Source organism: Cupressus sempervirens, chromosome 5 (assembly GCF_028749045.1).
Source record: "Cupressus sempervirens isolate cs-2001-9-10 chromosome 5, ASM2874904v1, whole genome shotgun sequence".
Classification (NCBI taxonomy): domain Eukaryota; kingdom Viridiplantae; phylum Streptophyta; class Pinopsida; order Cupressales; family Cupressaceae; genus Cupressus; species Cupressus sempervirens.
In genome coordinates this window covers 420,589,168-420,611,227 of record NC_143122.1, presented here as the reverse complement: position 1 = coordinate 420,611,227, position 22,060 = coordinate 420,589,168, and the positions used below count along the sequence as shown (strand labels likewise).

The 22,060-nt window shown below is 39.2% G+C and overlaps 1 protein-coding gene across 9 annotated transcripts in view; it reads left to right on the top strand.

The window, feature by feature from the left end:
- The window catches only part of LOC149556577 (putative LRR receptor-like serine/threonine-protein kinase At1g06840), a 345,044-nt gene that overhangs the window by 271,336 nt on the left and 51,648 nt on the right, over positions 1-22,060 (top strand). For all 9 annotated transcript variants that reach the window (XM_089830949.1, XM_089830951.1, XM_089830947.1 and 6 more), the window contains 2 exons: positions 14,967-15,131; positions 15,567-15,850. In XM_089830949.1, the coding sequence (XP_089687075.1) occupies positions 14,967-15,131; positions 15,567-15,850 (449 nt within the window). The remainder of the gene's footprint in view (positions 1-14,966; positions 15,132-15,566; positions 15,851-22,060) is intronic.

The following is a 22,060-nucleotide window of genomic DNA, read 5'->3' as shown; positions in this document are numbered from 1 at the left end:
TTCTCTTTTAGTTAGACTAGGTCAAAGTTGGTTGAGTTGCTCCCACTTTTTACTTCACCTTTTTCTCAACTCCTGTGCCTATATAAAGGAGTGCCCCCTCATTGTAAAAATATCTTTTGTTGTATGCAAGAAAGCTCTGCCACATTTGTGCAAGCATAACTTTGATTATGTAGCATGAATTTGGGAAAAAAGTGAATAAAAGAAGTAATTGGATTCGAAGCTTTGACTGGAAGCAATTGTGATAGAGCAAATTAGAAGCTTTGACTGTGATTTGTGCCTATTGTCTTGATTCATGTTATTATTGTGTGTCTAATAAAAGAGCATAGTGATTTAAGAAGCAATCAGAGCCTAAGCTTTGACTGGGAGTGGTTGTGGAAATATATAGCTAGAAGCTTTGTCTGTAGCTTATACTTCTCTCTTAATTCGCAAAATAGTTAAGTTATTTTTACTTTTAGAAATTTTTGTGCCCTAATTGTAAAGTTTTTCCATATAGAAGTATGATCGGACTTAGAGCCAAACCAGTATATTTTCAGCTAGCCTTTGAGTTAGTGAAGGTTTATCGGTATCATTGTTTCCAGCTCTTGATAGAAGTGTAGTTAGAAATTCACCTTGCCCATTACTCGCTCCATGAGTAAGTGGATTCTTTCTTGAAAGATAAGAAGAAAGGATATTGGTAACACCCCTTTTATAAAATCTCTCGACTTCTTGCTTACCTTGAGTTGATCCAAGGAACGATGAGAAGGGGGAGCCTTCCCTTTAAGGTAAGAGAGACTCTGTCTCACACGTTGTGGCTGGTTATCCTATTTTGCGACTATTTACCCAAAATTGTCGGTTGCAAAATATCCACCCAACAGCAAGGATAGTACGTAGTTCTACCCTTGGGATCCAGATGGACTGTGATGTTCATTTTTCTCAAGGATTTCTTGGGGACAAGCAATCTTAGAGAAGGAGGACTATAATGTCCCTATTTTTAGTAGGCTCCTGTAGTTGGCTTGGGTAGTTCACCATTGCAACCCTCATGAGATGACAATGGGATTTGAGGTGTGTTTTGGCTCCATTTGAGGGACTCACTATTTATGGTAAGTCAAACTGTTGGTTCCAATGAGCTCAGTCGAGTTAGAAGAGTTGTGTAATGCTCTTATTTTTACTTTGGGCTTCTGATTTGGGCTCCAAGAATCTTGGAGTGAGCATCTATTTATAGTATGTAATGTCCCCATTTTAGCAGTTGACCAAGTGTGTGTGTGTTAGCCTTGTTCTACATGGTCCCGAGGGCTAACGAAGGGTTTAATAGGATCCTGGAGTGTTTTGGCCTAGTCATTTCCAGTTTGGGCCAAAACGAAGTTGATTTACTCAGTTTCAGGCATACTTACTATTTTTAGTAAGTCTGCAGGACACAGTGCAGGTCAATTTTGGTAATTGGATTTGATACTCCTCGGTGAGAGCTTTCCAATGAGCTATCACTCGCATTATTCGGAGTCCGATTGCTAATACATTTTAATGCCTGAAGTTTTATTAAAGTAACGTCTAATTTAATTGTAAAATATTAAAGTGTTACTTTAATATTTATTTTATGGAGATGTGTACCCAAGGGAGACATAAGAGGTATTTTAATATATGTTTTATATATTACACATTTTTTATCCCACATTGCCCATATGAGTTGAGTGGACCCTTGGAAATAGAATAAAAGGAAGCATTTGTGGCTTCATTAGAGAGGTTGAATATGAGAAGAAATTAGTGTGTGAGTTGCAGCTCCGTTCTTGGCATTTGAGGACGTTTATCCTCTCTTGTAACATTCTAGACATCATTCCTTTGGGGTTTGGCCTTTGGAATTCTTTGTTATCGGCTTCATTATCAGGCAGTTTAGTTGCATTTCCAGCTACAGGCAGATTTGGTATTTTTCTCATATCTTCTTCACTACTTGTCCGACGCTTATGCCGCTTTGAGAGAAAGATATTACGAAGGTAGTGGACTGATTGAAGGACAAAGTACTATAACAGCACGGTTCATGTGGCACTATTCACGCAACACTATTCACGCGGCACTATTCACTTGACACTATTCACGCAGCACTGTAGCAGCAAGTTCGGAAGCATGAGCTGGAGTATTATGTCAATAATGCTGAAGTAATTAGTGAGTTGATAAATCTGCCATGTATTTGGTTTTATGAATTCTGAAAATAACATTTTATTGGCAGCAGTTCATTTCCACTTTGCATATTATTGTAGTTTCTTTCTTGTTTATGTTGTATGATACCAATTCCATGCACAAAACACAACAAACAAAGAAATGCTTGATTTTCGGAGTTATAAGGGGTTTAAAACATTAAACGGAGAAATAAGAGGTTGAATGCAAATTGTTTGACATAATTCTTTTCAGCTATTTGGTTTAGTTTTTTGGGACATTCAGGGGTGCCCATTACATAGTAAGTCACCCCTCCAGGTTCATTTGTCATCTTTCTTCATCAAGATCACTTTGGTGTTGTCAGATTTGATTCTAATGCTTCTACAGTTGTTTTCGCAAGATGGGTGATTTATTATTATCATTCATCTAAATTTGCTAAGGTTGCTATTTTTGTTGGTGTTGTATGTTGCTCACCTCAATATCATAGGTCATTGAAACCGGCTCGAAAATTTTTAAATCATAGGCACAAGAAACAATGACCTTGTGTGTTAGAATATTATGTTATGGTGGAAAAGGTCATTTTTGGGAGTCAAAAACAATTAATAAATTATATTATAATGACACTTCATTATATTTTAATGTTGTGGAGTTTATTTGGGAAACTTGCATCTTTTGGAGATTATAAATATGAGCCCATTTGATGAGAAAAACATCCGATCATTTTTTTACCTTATTTTCTTTTATGTCTTGGTGACATTTCTGAGCGCTAATTTCCTGTGTCCTTGCTGAAGTATAAGGGTTTGAAGGCTGAAATATTACTCCATTGTTGAAGTATAGTGGAATTTGGAAATTGTGAGTTCTAAGAAATTTCATTGTGGCTTCTTCTACTATTCTTATTGTACCTGAGAAGTCAATTACTTGGCGGCAAATCTGGGGTTTACTGAGGAGTTTATTCTCTATTGCTAAGAGTTTGAACAATTTGGGAAGACGATGTGATTGCACCAGCATTATTGATTGAGGAATCATTTACATTCATATGAGGTCGTTGTCTCTGGAAGGGTGGTATTTGAACCTGATCGAGCTGCATAATGTTAAAGGCATATGCATATAAGTTAGAGGCCTGCGTGCTGTAATTTGAGACCCACGATGATGCATTAAAAGGCTGCATTTCCTACAGCAAACCTTGCGTTCATAATTTGGCATGAGAATTTCAGTGGTGAAGTTGGTATTTCATGTTGAGCTGTTGCAAATTGAATATCATTGCAATTATCACCAAGTTTCTCATTTTAGTTGTAATTCCATTATGATAAATCTATGCAAATTTCACAATTGTAAACCAAAGTTGAAATATAATACTTGGCATTGCTATGGATTATGTTGGTGCTATATTTGTTGCACTATTTATTATTTAATTGAAAAATCACAAATTGCCAAAATCGAGAAATAAAACAAAACCAAACATTCTTTCAGCATAGTAACAACTTGAGGCTTATTTGAGTATGATTTCATAGTGTTTGATAAAATGCCAAACTATTGATTGGCAAAAGAAATTGATGTTTGATTAGCTATAACCAATTGAGGGTTATTACAACGGTATTAGAGCTTGCTTGCAAAGTGTTTGACAATATGTTGAACAACTAGATTGAAAAGGAATTTCTATTTGTTAAAGTTATAACTAGTTGGGGTTATTACAAAAAATCATGATTGATATCATATTCATATCAATATATTAGAAATTGCTATTAGACATATTGATATTTATATCATATTGCAATATTTTGTTGATTAAATTTGAAATAGCAAGTGATATTGTGCATAATCTCAATTACATAGTCCAATGAAAGAATTAGATAGAGTAAGTGTGATAAGTTGAAGCAATTGTCCTCATATTCCAAGATGTCCTAAAATGGGACATTATGTGTAGGAATAAAATGCTTGACAAATTATGCATGTATACCCTTTTTAGCACATTCTCATCATTTTTGGCTAGAGAAATTGTGTCTAGAGACATGGAGTCAGTATAAAATTGTGTAATCTTAATTTTAGATTAATTTTGGTTTAGATCATAAATTAACCTTTTCTTTGCAAGCTATTATAATAGGCTAGAGGTAACTTTAAGTGTTAGGATGGGTATCAAAACTTCAAAGATAAGTTGCATAGATACACTTGCCATGATAGCATTTTGTTTACCCTGTATTGATATGGATTAGTAATAATGCGAATGAAATTCAATAGCATTTCATTTATATGTTATTCAAATGGATTAATACTAATGTGAATGGAATGTAATATCCAGATTTAAATCAGCGTAGTGAACACAAACTCGTCGATGGACATAGTGATGACAATAGACACAATGACAGTGATAGACACAAACTTGGCAACGAACATGTTTATAGACATAACTATAGTGACGGATACAAACTCGACGACGGACATAGACTCGGTGACGGTGATTGACACGGCGACAGTGACAGGCATAATGACGGCAACGAACACAATGATGGTGATGGACACAACGATGGCGACGAACACAGACTCGGTGATAGACATGTTGATAGACATAACTATGGTGATAGACATAGACTTTACGACAGATACAGACTTGACAACAGACATGGTAATGATGGTGACAGACCTAACTACAGTGACAGATACAAACTTGGACATGGCGACAGTGGCGATTATAGACATAACTATGGTGATGGACACAACCAAAGTGATGGACATGGCCTCGGCAAGAGACATTACCATGGCGACATAGACAACCACAATGATGGACAAGGCCTCAATGATGGATCTTGCCTTGATAGACACTAGTGCAATGACAGACATGATAGACATTGCCACGATGACAAACACTAGCGACGACCATGATGATAGACATAGCCATGATGCTTGAAGATGGACACAACCATGGTGGATAAAGACACAAGGACAAACTCACAGTCTTAGGAACAAGTATTCCATGGTGAAGGCCCTAGCCACAACAGACACAACCTCGATGATAGACATGACCTCACTAATGATCACAAAGTTGTGAGTGAACACAACCTTGACAACAACGATGTATAGAGCCTCAATGAGTGACACAACCTTGGTGACAGATTGAGCCTCGGCAATGGGAATGCAAGACAGCCTCAAAAAATACTTTAGTGATGGACAGAACTAGATCCTTCCATGTTGTCTTAGTAAGATCCATGGAAGAAACCTCTTAATGTTTAAGGTGTTCTGCCCATGTAGGTGTAAAAATCATCACCATAATCATACCAATCGACATTGCCTCAATGCCGACACCAGTCAATATTGCCATGATATCAGTCAACACTTCTATCATTCCTGTACTAGTCAGCACCGTGCTAGTAAGCATTTTCAACTTACCGACCCACACTACTACTCTGTTGGACGATACTGTCATTGAACCTACACCAGTTGATACTACCACCATGCCAAATGATACTTCCATTGTGCCAAATGACATTGCCACAAGGCTAGATGACATTACTGCTTTACCTATAATAGAGAGCACCATGCCATTCGACAATTCCACCACACCAATCAAGAGATAGTGCTCGTAATCACCAGGATCCCTAAGAAGCCAATCATAAACTATATTGATATCTAGATCCACAACCTTCATGTAATCATCAATCTCATTAGAAACCTCACAACTCATGTAGATCCTATCGTTTTTATGAGGAAGTTCTTCACTTGCAAAATTTGCAATCATGCACAACTTAGGCACAACTGAAGGATAAAATCCATAATCAATCAAAGGTATTCATTGTTCCTGCACATGAGTGTTGGTTAATCTTCACTTTTAGGTTCATGATTCCCTTGATGGAACTCCAAATCATTATTCATGCTCTCTTAAAGATTTTTAGTTTTTTTTCTCATTCCCAACTCTGACAACATTGTGAGGGTTCACTTCCGTATTGGCTTGGTTGTCAACCTATTTTAGATCTTCTATTTTGTCTTGTTCCTTGACCTCTTTCTTTTCCTTTGAATAGTCAATGATTTCTCCATCATCAATCTTGCCTGAATCATTAACAATATCTCCATCTTCAATTTTTTGATTATCTCGAAACCTTTGTTGTTTTCCATCTGAAGGGGAAATTAGAGTTTTTTGCTTGTCAAAATCCTCTTGTAGCCACTTATCAATTGCTCACTTCAGACCATTGTTGAAGAGTTTACTATGTTGAGATGACAAATTCTTTATTCGTAATTCTGTATAATCATTGAGATATATGTCCTTATCCCTTTCACCCTTCACCCAATCCTACTTGATTTGTTTCAGCATCTCAGTCAAATTGGATGTTTTCAATTCTTGATGCTCTGTTTGAGGCCTTGTTCTCACCAAGAGGTTGAGTGTATCCTTTGCGCAATTGTAGAGCCTTTGCTGACTTCTTATCTCTCTCAGTGCATCAACCAAACCATCACTCAACACCATTATTCGAATTCAATACTCGACAGGCTGGCAAGATCACCAGCTCTGATACCACTATAATGTTCCCAACGACACCTGAGAGTAAGTACCTGATGGAAACCACCTGAGGGAAAAGTGCCCGAGGGAAACCACCTAAGGGAAACCACCCAATGGAAAGTGTCGGAAGGAAACCACTACGCTAGAGGTAGCTAAGGCCATGCCGGAGGGAGCCTAAGGCCACGTTGGAGGGAGCCAAGGCCGCACCAGGGGAGCCGAGGCTGTGCGAGAGGAATCCAAAGGAGAGATGTAGAAATTGTAGACAAATCTCAATATTATATTGTAGACAAAGATGGCACTCAGACTTACCATATCCAAACAAGTAGTATAGAGGATAGACTAGGGTGGGGTGGATCCCACTGAAACCGTAAAAGCCAAATAGGGAAGATCTTTCACCTCCAAAATGGAAAATAAAACACAACTCCACCAGGAATTCACATAAAATAAAATAATCCAAATCGCATGCCTAAAACAACCTACAAGATGGCCTTATAAAGGGCTTCAAGGAAGCTTCCCAAAGGATTACAAAAATGCTGATAAGCGGACAAGTTACGACAAAAGAAAATAAAGAGTGGGCCCCTTTATTAATTAAATCAATTAATTAAATAAGTCCTTGTGATATTATTTGATTTTTAGGACCATTTAATTAACATAATTAAATATTTTATTAAAAATTGGGGACTTCACATATTTTTCTACTTTCATCATTTGAACCAAATAGATTTTCTAATGGTTACCAAACATGTAGAGAGATCTTTTTCTAGATCTAAATTGTTCATTTGCATATTTGACTGACCTAATCCTATGAGATTTTATTCTCTACTTAGTGATATTATCTCAATTGAGAGAAGCAATGGCATCTGTACCAATACAGTTTTTGCTATTTACCACATTTGACACTTCTTCCCCTATTAAATTTGGTTTTACTTTTAGTTCCACATATGGATGTTCAGTTTTGAAATTTTCCTACTCTTGTACAAGGGCCACTTTTGATTGATCTGGCCACATCTTCAAGTAATATGTTCCTAAGATCTTTTCTACAGATTTCGTACCAGTTCAAGTATTTGTGCTGTAATGGAAAAAAAAAATGTGGCAGAAACCTAAGTATGGAAGAAACTCATATGCTGGAAAATCAAGTAACAAAAGAAACAATTAATTCTAGAAAGCATCAGGCACACTAGTGCAGATGCACTTGAAGCATTGACTTTGATTTTTAGTTTATTAGAACATATTTACATATAGTAGATTCTATGAAATGTTTAAATCCTGTTCATTCCCATAACTGTAATCGTCAATGAATTTTTCACTACTTAAGAAAATTCAGAGATACAAAACAGAATGACAATTCAACAATGATTGCATATCCAGATAAACATTTTCAAGCATTGTTTAAAAATGATTGTGTATCCAGACAAAAGTTTTACAACATCCCCCCTGCAGCTAACATACAATCACCCATTGCTCTTCCATGATTAAACATTATCACCGATAAAGCCAAAACATAACCAACAGAAAACTCGTGTACATCTACTCTATAAAGATTTCAGTGTTCTCAGGATACTCTTCCAATGGTTCTTGTACTGGGAGACACAATGTTGATTTTGGTGAGAACTGCAAATATGACTCCAATCGAAAGCTTTGTTTACCCCCAAAATGATCACAATTCTTAGAGGTAAAGCAAAAACTCGAATTAACTTTTCAAATCACAATAAGATCCCATCTTAATGAGGACTCTTCCAGTCATTTTCTCTATAAATTCTATCACCCCCTGTCGTCGGTAGAAATTTTGTATCAGCCGACAGGTCCCTTCGGAAAGGAAATTGTGTATCGGCCGACGGGTCCCTTTGAGAAAGTTCTTGTTATGTAGCCGACGGTGAATAGTTTGTAGCGGACATGATGTATCTGGCCGACGGATACCTTCGGGAAGGTTCGTCGGAAAGTATTTATAACCCCTTTGGGAAGCATTGTAATGATATCTTATCATTATCATATCATATGAGAAAAGCATAATGTACTGTTGGCATATGCGAATAATAATAATAGTTCTGCTGTTTGCTGTTCGGTGTTCGTATCTATTTCCTGTGTGCGTTGCTTAATTAGTCCATACGGTAAACATTTGGCGTTGTTGCCCGATGGATCTGGCACGCAGGCAGGCGGAGATGACTTAAATGCCGAATCAGTTGAACAAAGACAAGAGTAAGCTAAAGGAAAAAGATGACATACGCGTTGCGCAGGATAATTTAATTTTGGCTCAGCAGATAGAGCGTTGAAGGAGGTTTCAGAAGATTTCCGACGGAAGAAAGAGTGCGGAAGGATTGTTGAAGGAGACTCGACAACGGCTTGATTTGGTGGAAGAAGCGAGGGAGGAGTTTCTGAACCTGCATACACCACGGGAAGAGAATCCTGATGGAAGCAGATCGACTCGCATGGCTCGGAGTGCAGAAGGAGCACGAGCGTGGAGTGACCTCTTCGTCCGAGATATACTTCCGGAACGGATAGCTATGGTTGACAAACCCTCTTCTTCACCAAACAGCGCGGAAGCAGAAAACAGCGCGGGTGTTGAAAACAGTGCGGAAGCAGAAAACAGCGCGGGTGTGCAAAACAGCGCGGGTGTCCAGAACAGCGCGGGTGTACAGAACAGCGCGGGTGTCCAGAACAGCGCGGGTGTTCAGAACAGCGCGGGTGCTCAAAACAGCGCAGGAGTGCAAAACAGCGTAGGTACACAACAAAACCCTCGAAATATAGTAATAATGGCAGGTCCGAAGGAAAAATTGCCTAAATTTGATGGTGATGAAGCAGCTAATCCCATTCGACATTGTAAAACATGTGAAACGATCTGGAGGGCGAATGGCATAACAGATACAAACGAATGGATCCGACAATTTCCTGCAATCCTATAGGGTGTTGCCATTAATTGGTTTACTGATGCTGATCCACAGAAATTAAATAGTTGGGATAACATTAAGAAGGAGTTCATCGCAGAATTTCAACTTTTGCGTGATGACAATGAAATTGTCGCAGAGATATTCAATACCAAGCAACAGAAGAATGAAACTGTACGGGTCTTTGCCAAGAGGTTGAAGGACTTAATCAGTAAGATGGAGAATAAGCCCGCTGACGGGTTATAGAAAAGATGGTTCATTGAAGGCCTTCACCCGAAGCTGCGGAAGAAGATGAAGATCGTGCCGCCATCCACATACAATGAAGCGTACAACTGGGCAATGAACCTCGAAAGTGACCAGAAGACAAAGAAGAAGAAGAAGACCAGCTCGTCCGATTCAGATGACGATGCATCCTTAGGAAATGATAGCAGCGATGACGAAGGAAGCAACAAGAAGGTTCGTGCCCTTCAGAAAGACATGATTCGGATGATGAAGGAATTCAAGAACATGAACAAGGAACCTAAGGGCAATGACCTATGGTGCACGGAATGTAAGAAAGAAGGCCATACGAAGGGATCCTGCCCGAAAGAGCAATTTTGCGAGATCTACCAGATTATGGGACACTCAGTAAAGGAATGCCCTTTCAATTTAAAAACAAGGACACCGCAGCAAGTGTTCCTGTCATAGGAGGCATCCCCGTCAGGAGGGAACGGGAACACCAGTGTGGAAGGTGCCACATCAGGCGGATATAGAAATAATCGGCGCGGTCCAAACAACAACAACAACAATAACAACAATGGTGGCAACAACAACAATGGGGGAAGAAGTCGAATTCAGTACGATGCGAATGGTTGGCCAATTGTTCAATGCCGCGCATGCAATCTGTGGGGTCACTTCGCTCGAGAGTGCACAACGATGAACCCACCAAAGTTGCTATGCCGATGGTGTGGACTTGGCGATCATGAAGATGCTAGGTGTCTGAAATCAGGAGTAAACTTGATCACCGTCGGAACGGACGAAGAAGAGGTTCTGGCCATCACTCGGAAGCAAGCGAAAGTGTACCCCGACCCAGCGGAAGAAAAGAAGAGACTGGAGGAAGCACGGGCAGAGATCCAGAAAGCAACACAGGCAAGAACGACACACCTGAAGGACACGCCGAGTACCTCCGTACGGAACTGCACAGAACAGAACATTGTACGACAAATATTGCAAGCCGAGATACCCGTCAGGATAAGTGATCTGTTGCTCACTATGCCTCAGCTCCGATCGGCACTCACAAATATCATTCCTGCTACTAAACTACCAGGAGAACATGGAAGGGAGCAAGAAAGTGGACAAAGTACAGTGGACAAAAAGGAGAAGAAAAGTGGCGCAAGTGCAGAAGATCCGATGTTGTTAGCCCTCTCATCCGGACGCCATCCGGCAGTTGTCGAAATGGGAATTCTCGAGACTGTATTGACGGAAACAATTGTGGATGGAGGGTCTGGTGTCAATGTGTTGCCTGAAGACACTTGGAAAAAGTTGGGACAGCCGACATTGTGGCCACCTACCTTCCAGTTGTTAACAGCTGATCAACATGGAATCAAGCCATTGGGAGTACTCACAGCGCAACCAGTGACGATTGGAACACAACCATTCCTGTTGGACTTTGTTGTGAGCCCACTGAAGCGGAGAGGATATGATGCCATTTTGGGTGGGGGTAGCTGATACAAGCAAAAGCAAAGCACGATTGGAAGAAAAATACTTTATCACTTGAAAGCAAAGGCCGGAAGTATGTCATTGATTTGCACACTCAGATGGTCGGGGAAGAAGCCCTATCGTCAGATTCTGAAGGAGAAGACGATAAGAAAAGGCAGATTATGGAACCCGATCAGGAGGGAGTCCTACGATTGGAAGGAGATGACGATCTGGATTCAGTCAATGGTCTTTACCACTGGCAGATAGAGGATTACGAGCTCTTTCCAAGTTGTAATATGCTAAGGATCGACGAAGGAAAGAAAGAAGGAAATGAATGTCCGAAGGAACATAGAGAAGCCGAAGGAGGAAATGACTGTCCGAAGAAACACAAAGAAACCGAAGGAGGAAATGAATGTCTGAAGGAACACGGAGAAGCCGAAGGAGGAAATGAATGTTCGAAGCAACATAGAGAAGCCGAAGAAGGAAATGCGAGCATGACTGAAGCTGAAGGACAGAATATACAGTACGAACCCAAAAGAAGGAAAGATTCTACTGTACGATTGCGCAGGAAGAAAGTATTACATCGAACCACAAATATAGCAGAAAGGTACCGGCAGCCAGGAAGACACATGATACCGTCTGCACAGGCAACAAAGAGAAAGGGCTCAATAAAAGTTGTAGCAATACAGAGTGAAAGTGTTATTGACGGATGAAAGGGGCAGTTGACGGAGTCCATGGTACGGGGCTTCGGGAACAAACTGAGCGATATGGAGATGACCCAGAACAGGCGTAGCAGGTTTCCACTCGGACAGTGGGTGTTGTACGACGATCAGAATGAGATCAAGCCAGGCAAGTTCAAAATTAAATGGGTCGGGCCATACCAGATGCGGGAAGTAAGCAATAACAGAGCAATAAAACAGTGGATGCTAGACCGAAAGGAAGTATTCGATGTAGTGACGAGGTCGAAGTTGAATGTCTGCAACGAAAGAAGTAACGCACCCCCGTGGATAAATAACTGAGAGAAGACTGTAAGTACTGTATATATGTAAATATTGTAGATAATTGTTCCAGAAGTGAGATTTTCAAAAAAAAAAAAAAAAAGAAAGCACCTTACGGTTTCGGGGAAGTACCGTACGGATTTTGGAAAGTACCATACGACATCGTACGGTTCCATATTTGCAGGAGACAGCATCGTACGGATTTAACTTATTCACCGTACGGTTTTGGAGGAAGTGTATGGATTTTCCAGCTCGATGTACGGATTTTAAAATGATGATGCGGTGTACGAAATTTATTGGTTCACCGTACGGATTTTTATAAGAAAGCAATGCACGGTTTTTAAGTTGCAGATACCGTACGGTTTTTAGTAGCAAAGTTACTGTACGGATTTTAAAGCCAATTCTTGTACTATTATTTTCACGGTTGCCGTACGGATTGTGGAGACAGCGTACGGATTTTTGTGATCGAGCAACGTACGGATTTCATGCTTGCTGTACGGTTTTTAAAGACAACGTACGGATTTTAAAGACAATGTACGGGTTCCATCATCAGGTTGGTGTACGGTTTTGCCGTGGCACGGATTTTTTGCATTGTACGGTTTTAAAAGTTACATTGAAACCACCGTACGGATTTTAACAGCCTCAGAAGGGTAACGTACGGAATTTGATAGCCTCAGAAGATTAACGTACGGTTTCTAGAGCCAAAATTTGTTTATTTTCATCGTACGAAATTTTCAAGACGGTGGGATATTGCAGAACGGTTTTTTTTAAGCAGATTGGAATCTAGATTGTGCCAAGTTGGAAGCCGTACGGATTTCATCACAGAAGGATGACAGGAGGTTTTCTAAAAAAAAAAAGAAAAACGACGACAGAATCAAGTTGTTCAAAATGAGTGACAGATGATGCCAAAAGGAAGGGGACGCATCCGTGGTTGCCAGAAAGTGCAGAATCGGCAGATAATGACAGAAATGGTGTGTTCCGTGCAGTTTTGTGTGGGTTTCAAAGTGCTAAATTGGTGTTGGCGGCGAGGGGCGCTGCCCCTCGACCCTGCCGGGGGCGTTGCCCCCTAGACCCCCAGTCGTTGCGGATATCAGTCGTGGGAGTCTAACCAGTTGAGAAGAATTGAAGTTGCTGCAGGCATGGACCTTCTATGTACCAGAGGCAGTGGGAGCAGGTGTTGGCTGTGAGGCTGTCTTGGTGGATGCATAGAGAGCTCGGGAGGAGCTGATCATCCAGTTGGAGGCAGTGCAGCGACACTTGGCTCAGGGTACCGAGGAGTTGGAAGCAGAGAAAGCAGCACAGGTGGCTATCAAGGTCAGCTTGAAGAGTCAGTATTGTGTTAACAAAGGCTATAGATGCAACGGGATGAATGTGAAAGTAATATGGCAGATCAATATTGTTGTATTAGTTGTTTGAGTTTTGTTTTGTAGTCATCAGGAGACGACTTTTCTTTTTTGGGGGGAATGATGTCGTCGGTAGAAATTGTGTATCAACCGACGGGTCCCTTCGGAAAGGAAATTGTGTATCGGCCGACGGGTCCCTTCGGGAAAGTTCTTGTTATGTAGCCGACGGTGAATAGTTTGTAGCGGACATGATGTATCTGGCCGACGGATACCTTCGGGAAGGTTCGTCGGAAAGTATTTATAACCCCTTCGGGAAGCATTGTAATGATATCTTATCATTATCATATCATATGAGAAAAGCATAATGTACTGTTGGCATATGCGAATAATAATAATAGTTCTGCTGTTTGCTGTTCGGTGTTCGTATCTATTTCCTGTGTGCGTTGCTTAATTAGTCCATACGGTAAACAAAGTTGTAACATCTAATCTTTACCATTTTATGACACTTCAAACTTGTTTTTCTATTGAATGAAATTTAACTTCTACTGGTTATATTTAGCAGTTTTTCCCCATGACTTTTCCAATGCTGAGATAGGAGAAATTGTTGATTGAGCTTGTTGCATCTCTAATCTTTTCTATCACTCTGATACCACGTAAAATATATCAAGGCTGCAACTCAAATAAAAGCATAACAGAAGAAATATGGAAGACTGTCATGTTAGAAAAACAACCAATTGTATGGTCCTATTTGACTGCAGTTTATCAAGCACACATGGAAGAAAAACCCTCTATTTTCAGATTGTGAGAATATTATATATTATACAAAATTAGGAAAAATAAAATACCTAACCTTCTGGTTTCTCAGTACCCTTCACCCCTAAAGGACAAACTATAAACAATAAAGAGAATATTATATATTATACAAAATTAGGAAAATAAAATCCCTAACCTTCTGGGTTCTCAGCACCCTTCACCCCTAAAGGACAAACTACAAACAATAAAGAGATTGTACATGTTATAGCTGCATGGATGTGCAACTAGACGGTTCTAGTACCAACTATACCCAATGCTGTTTATGTTAGTTCATTGCATACAACAATGCACATTCTTGTGATTCAAAAGGGTAAAGGAATGCTACCAAGCTTTTTTCAAAATGAATAGGAAATCTGTTCCTTGTACAGAATATTTGGTGGTCCCGTTGAGTTGTTCAAAAGGGAGAAATAATGCCTTTTTTCTTATCGCAACTTCATTGCACATTTATGATTTTAGAATCCAGCTAGATCTGCAAAATATTGGATAAACATGTTTTTTTTTTTCAGATATATGTAGCAGTTTTTTTATTTGCTTACTTGTATGTTGCTTCCATGTCTGCCCAGAAGTACTCTTTTTCTTTTCAAATAAAATATACTACAATGAGATTTATTCATTTGTTGTAATTATGCATTGCTGCCTGGTACAGTGACCCCTGAATCTACTGGAGGATCTAGCCTGAGTGAGGGTACTCTTGCAGGAATTGTGGTTGGCACAATTTTTGTCACAGCTGTTATTTCTTCAATTTTTGTAATTATGGTTTTGAAGAAGCATTTGACTGACAATATTGTTGCTTCCAGAAGAAAACTGCCCGGTATGCTAACTATCCTCAAAGTTCAAACACTCCTTGTTCTCTTTCTCATTCATAAGCACACACATCCATGCACATGTGTTTAGAGGCATATGGATAAAGTCAACTGTATAATGTTGCCTCAGCTCTTGGGGTGTAAACCTGGAGTTATATTTGTTTTTGTAATTTGGTTCCAAATTATGATCTGGGAAATATTTGTCAGTACAGGTACCCCCCAATTAAACCTCTGCATTTGAGAATTAAAATTCTTTTACATCTATTTCTTGCAAGACCTGCTACAAATTGATTCAAACTAATTCATGTTCTATAATCTTGTGTTAGAATTTTTATATGACTAAACTAATAGTTTTCTGTATTTTAAATTTATATCTTATCTTTATAAACAAATTATATTCTTTCTTTGATGGAAATCTCAAGTATGATTATCTGTTCGTATAGAAACAAGGAAGCGGATCAAAATAGCAGGTGTCAAAGATTTTGATTTTGATGAGATGGCATTTGCTACAAATAACTTTAGCACCTCCATGGAAATTGGGCAAGGTGGCTATGGTAAGGTTTACAAGGGCATTATCAATGATGGCACGATAGTAGCTATAAAGCGTGCACAAGAGAGGTCATTGCAAGGAGAAAAAGAATTTTCGACAGAAATAGAGTTGTTGTCCAGAGTGCACCATTTAAACCTAGTTTCACTTGTGGGCTACTGCGATGACAAGGGCGAGCAGGTACACTAATTATGGTTTTCTCTGTGTTTATTGGTAGCTATGTGTAAAAGTAATGGAAACTATTTTGTGGGAAGAATTCAGTTTCTTCTACAAACTTGTATTAAGTTTTCTGTATTTTGATGTTTCCCCTTGTAGATTTGAAAGGAGAGTGTGGAATATAGTATAAGAAGATCTCTATATTGATATCTGTAGAAACTAATTCTCAGTCATGTATTTAGATTCATAGGGAATTAACGAATTTCTAAAGTAAAATGAAGAGAATGTAATATTAGTAGTCGTTTATGACTTTAACAAAAAGAATTTTGTGTTTTCTTTTGTTCTCATCAAATCAAATACAATTTATTCAATATATTGAACCGATTTTCAATGAATGTTGGGATTCAAAAGACCAAAATGTAGCTGTATATTGCTGACGTGTTTTTCTCATCAGTGGTCTATTCGTAACTATCATGGTTGGCAATCTTTAATTCATTTTCTCTTGTACCATGTAAATTCAACTAATCACACACAACAATGAACTCAAAGAGAAGAGAGTTGAACAAATATCTGTATAATTTTTATATATGATCCATAGTCATTGCAGGTATCACACAAACTTTCTATATATTGCCATTCTGATAGCCCTGCCGCTGCTCCTTTGCCCTTCCATCTCTAGCTGGTTGCCACTGGCTCTGGTTGGAACTAGAATCAACCACACATCTTCTCTTCTGGCAGCAGATGACCTGCTATTTGGGGTATATGTAATTCTTGACACCAGTGATCAATTGTAGCAAAATAATTTAATACACAACAAATATTTTCTTGCAACCAAACATTTTACAACTCAATTATTTGCATTCTCTTGGATGTGTATTATTTATATTTTCATTTTCCTTTATGTGAACCCTGAGTTTAGTTTCTCTCCCACCAAACTTAATTATACATTCATCTTCCCGTATTTTTTAAACTGCAAATAACTTTTCTCCTTTGAGCTTTGTTCAGAAACGAACCTTAGTATTTATCATAGTTTTCTTGCACTTGTGGTGGGCTGACAAGTATTCAGTTTTTCTTACATATTTTACCTTACAATTACTTTGTTTACTCTTGTACAACATTATCTTGTTGCATCCCTTGTATTATGCCTATATGCTGCAGCTGGACATTGCATGTGCAAAGTAGGTAGAACAGAAAATGTTAATTAATGCTGGTAGAGTGAGTTGATGCCATGCCAAGAGGGACCCTTGATTGGCTTTTGCTTCCTTTGAGTACCATCAAGAGAGGGTGCTGATATAAGTGACCTAACAGCAGCATGGACATTCATCAAATCGTATAAATAAAGCAAATATGTTAGAGAAAAGAAGGGGGCATTGCAACTTCCCTTGTAGATAAGTATGCCAAATATGGAAGGCATGATCAGGTTGCAGGATGTCCATAGATTGAATTTATTGAAAATAATTCGGAAAATTCTAAGAAAATCAAGTTAGAGGGTATAGAGCTAGCTTCCACACCCTTTTAATACCTCCTCTAATCTATTAAAATGGGGACCTAGAATGCCTAAAGAATTGGTTGATGTGTAAGAGAAATGCAATTTTATCCAAAAGTAGTCACCATGTAGGGCAAGATGTGGAAACATAGACAAGGTTGATGCTTCTCTAGAAAAAAGTGCTTCAAAGAAATGTGGCTTCATGGAATGCCTTGATAGCACAATTTGCACAAAATGGAATTCTTGAATAAGATTTTAGGATTGTCAAAGAAATGTAGTCTCATGGATTGCAATGGTTGCAAGATATTCACAAAATGAGTTTGTTGATAAGACCTTGGAAACATTCAAGGAAATGTGATTCATAGGTGTAAATCCAGATTCTACAATCTTTGCAAGCATCCTCCCTGTTTGTGCCAATATTAGAGCTTTTTCAATAGGTATTGACATCCATCAAAGCACACGGAATAGGTGAAAAGAAGTATATCATCTCAATCGCTCAAAGTGTTTGTCAAAATTTGTCATACACCCCTCTATATATTCTCTCCAATAGGGACAAGAATATATAAGTTGAGGAAGGAAGAGTTGCAGCCACAAGTCGCAAAGATAATACAAAGGCTCATGAGAATGTGGAAGGTAATAGTTGTGGTGGTTTGTAAATAGAGACTGAAGGTATGCACTAATTAACGTAGATGAGCTTTATGAAATGGAAACAAAAATTTATGTTTCCAAAGAATGATTTTACATTTCTAGCACTTCATTGTTGAGATTAGTTAAACAATATCATGCCCTGTATCACCATACAGATTGATCAAGGTTTGCTAATATAACATCTCTAAAATAATCCTCATTGAATCAGTTGTCGGCATGTTTCTTTCCCTTGCACTATTAATAACTATTTTTGTTAGTGTAATGATGTCTTATACCTGGTAAACTCCAAGTAAGGTCTTAGTCACATGTTAACTTAGGTCTTAGGTGTTATTTCTAGAAGTTATATTTGTCCAAATAAGATCTTAAATTTAATCATCTTTAAAACTTTATATACTTCTTATCCTAGGTCATTTAGTATTTGTTTCATGTTTGTTGTTCACACTACATTATTTGTGTCATGTTAGTTGTTCACACTGCATCTCACCTTATCTTTATAAACAAGGTCTTTACATGTTTATATCAAATCTCATATCATAGTATTCAAGAAAGATCATTTTCTTGCATACTCCCTTGTGGGATGTATCTTTGTTTTCACACTGGAAAAGATTTTTCTTCTGTTGCGTGCAAAGAGAATGGATGCCTTACAGTTCTGTGGTGTATAGTGTGTCAAGGGCAATGATATCTGTGTTAGAGTAAGTCATTTATTACTCTAGTTGCTTTAGCTCTCTTAGGTGCATATAATTAATATTTTATATTAATTATAATGCACAAACCTAGTTTTCTTTCCTTTAAGGTTTCGTTCACCTTAAAAGGTTGAACTTTTGTATTTTGTTTATATAACTTAGAATACATTTTTGCTCTCACATTTTTGAGAACTTCTAAGTTCTACTTTTTTCCATTTTTTGGCTTCTCTTCATTACAGGATATTTGCATGCAGGTGTTCTTGGGGATCTGTGAAGTTGGATTTCTCAACTTCTACATGGTATCAGAGCGGACATATTGCTTCCTCGTCTGAAGATTCTTGAAGCCACGATTCGCAGTTAGAACCCCTAGCTTTTTTGGAGTTTTTTTCTTTAAAAGGGTGAAGGGCGAATTTTCGGGGCACTTTGGGCTCAAACAGATGCCGCCATTGGATCCAGAAGGTCGTTTACAGTCAAGATACATATAAAACTTGTCGTTTTTGGCTTCCGGGCATTTGGAAAAAAAATTTAGCCCCCCGAGAGGCCGCCCGCTCAACACCTCGCCGCCACCACGGCCCGCACGCCGCCAATCCTCTACCTCCGCCAGCAGAGCACCACCCTGTCGCTGCTCCGGCAAGTGACGCCAACACACGTCATTTTTCGATGACGACACATCATTTTCCAACAGGACAAGTCATACTTTTCAGTCGTTGACGTCATACGGGCCGCGCTGTGCTAATGTCATATTTCCGTCACAAACGTCATCTTACTGGCAGCTGACATCATCTTTCCGGTGCCGGATTTTTTTCGGAAACGGCCTATGACGGCTGTACGGGCATCAAATTTAAGCTAGTGTCTATAATTTTCCAGAGAGTTCTTTTTTCTGGACTTGCAGTCAGTTTTTTGCTCATAACTTGAGCATACGGACGTATTTTTGCGATCCGAAAGAAGTGCCAGAAAGCTAACTCAGAGACGGAGACAATGGTGCTGGTTTCATTTGATTCTGAGTTCGTTTGAGCTTCCAAATTTGGCATTGAAGTAGAGGCTTTTGTTTTCCTCTTCTCTACATCCGAATCCCAAGTTCTTTTCTCAATTTTTGTGTTTTTCCATAGTTGTTGCTTTGGTTTTGGGAGATATTTTTATTTGTTGTGGGGGGGAGCATTTTCTATTCTGTAATTTGCTTCAGAATTAAACCCTTCTACTTCCGTCTTTTCTTTCTCTCATGTCGGATCCTTCTGTGATCCGGCTCATGCCACACAACTATCACACCCGGAAGACACAGATGACCAGGCTTCTCATGTCAAGAGGCTTATGGTCCTTCGTAGATGCGAACCAACCTGTTCTGCAGCGCCCTTTTGAGGTTCTTCAGCACAGAAACACAATGGATAAAGCCATGGGATTGATTGCACTAAACATTTCAGACAGTCTACTATTTCACTTGGATGGTTTGGCTACTCCACGAGCTTATTGGCTCAAATTTCAGACTTTGTTTGGCCAAGTGAATGAGTTCCGGGCACTTCAACTTGATGCAAGGTTGACTTCTTTGACACCTGACAGCTTTCCCACCATTGAGGACTTCTTGAGGAAGTTCAAATCTCTGTGCACAATCTTGCAGGGATGTGGTAGAAACAAAACAGATGATGAGTGTATTTTTTTTATAATCTCAAAGTTGCGAGGATAGTATCAAATCTTTTCTTCCACTTTCTACTCCACTATGGATGCCTTGGGTAATAGACATTAGATGCTCTCTTTTGAGATTTTCTGTGACAAGTTAACTCGTGGGCCATCCAAGCTCACTCAGATGGATTCACTTACAGGTTCACCATCACAAGCATTACTTGCCAAGGATACACAGGAGCAGAAGCCGAAGCAAATATCTGATTCCTCTTCTCAGCACTCTACTGGTCCATCCTCTTCTTCTAAGAAGGAGAAAAAGAAGACTGAGACTCCTTCCTATTCCTATTGTCAGAAAGGAGCTCATGATGAGGCACATTGTTTTCAAAAAAGATTTGATGGCTATGAGAAATAGATTGCATATTTGCAAGCTCTTCTTCAAAAGAGCTCTATTTCATCCCCATCCTCTTCTACCTCACAGGGATCTGCCTTTCAGTCTTCATCCACCTTTTCGACATCTTCACCGGATTTTGGACAAGGTCATGCATTATGGCCTTCCCTTGCATCCCCTTCCCAAGTCCCTTGGATACTGGATTCAAGTGCTTCTCACCATATGGCATCTTCTCAAGGGGTCTTCTCCTCTATTGAGGCTTCTCCGATTCCTCATATTCTCATGGGGAATAACACTTCTCTAACAGTCTACGAGAAAGGTTTAGTTCGCATTCAGGATGGCACATTCAATGATGTATTGTATGTTCCATCTCTCTGCAAACCTTCTCTTGATGTATCAGATTACACACAGTGGATCAGGAAAGTTAGTTGAGTCCACTGCAGATTCAGTCTACATTCGGGATAGTGCAACAGGAGGCCTTATTGCTACAGGGACAGTTGATCATACCACCCGTCTCTACACCTTCTCGCACTTTGGTCCACCATCTCCATTATTGGAGCATACTTCTTCTCTTTCGCGAGAGCATCATGTGGTGCAGTTAGGACACATGAACCTTTGTATTGTTCCTGAGTTCACCACACCTCATTCCATTGAAGTCTTTTCTTCTTTAACTCTACTAGACCCTCCAGCTCCACTCATCAAGCCTTCAAGAGCACTTGTTGCGGATTCTCTAGAGGACGGTCATCTCCTCTTTCATGACAGTGTCAGCACACCTGCATTGGGGATTCCTTTCCAAGATCCTCATGTCTACTCTTTTGAGCATCAATTAGGCCTTCCTGTCATTTAGTGGTTTCCTTGTTCTGTGCCCTTGTTTTTTTCGCATTGGAGTTCCATTGGTTCGTTCATTTCTACAGGGGCTTCATCATTCTGGGGGGGCTTTGATGTCTCATCTCTCTCTCATGGGGGGATTGTTTATGGTTTTGAGAGAGTCTCTTGAGCCATTTTATTTCTATTATTTTTTCATCTCTTTTTGGAGAAGGGTTTTTCCAACTGGGTTTTCTCCTTTGTCTCCAGTTTACAAAGATTTCCTTGTATTGGGTACCTGATCAGGCCTTGTTGCCAAGACCCATTTTCCTGCTTTCATAGCTTTGCTAGGTTAGCTTCCTCCTAAGCTTCGCTTAAGGGGGGTGTTAGAGTAAGTCATTTATTACTCTAGTTTCTTTAGCTCTCTTAGGTGCATATAATTAATATTTTATATTAATTATAATGCGCAAACCTAGTTTTCTTTCCTTTAGGGTTTCGTTCACCTTAAAAGGTTGAACTTTTTTATTTTGTTTATATAACTTAGAATACATTTTTGCTCTCACATTTTTGAGAACTTCTAAGCTCTGCTTTTTTCCGTTTTTTGGCTTCTC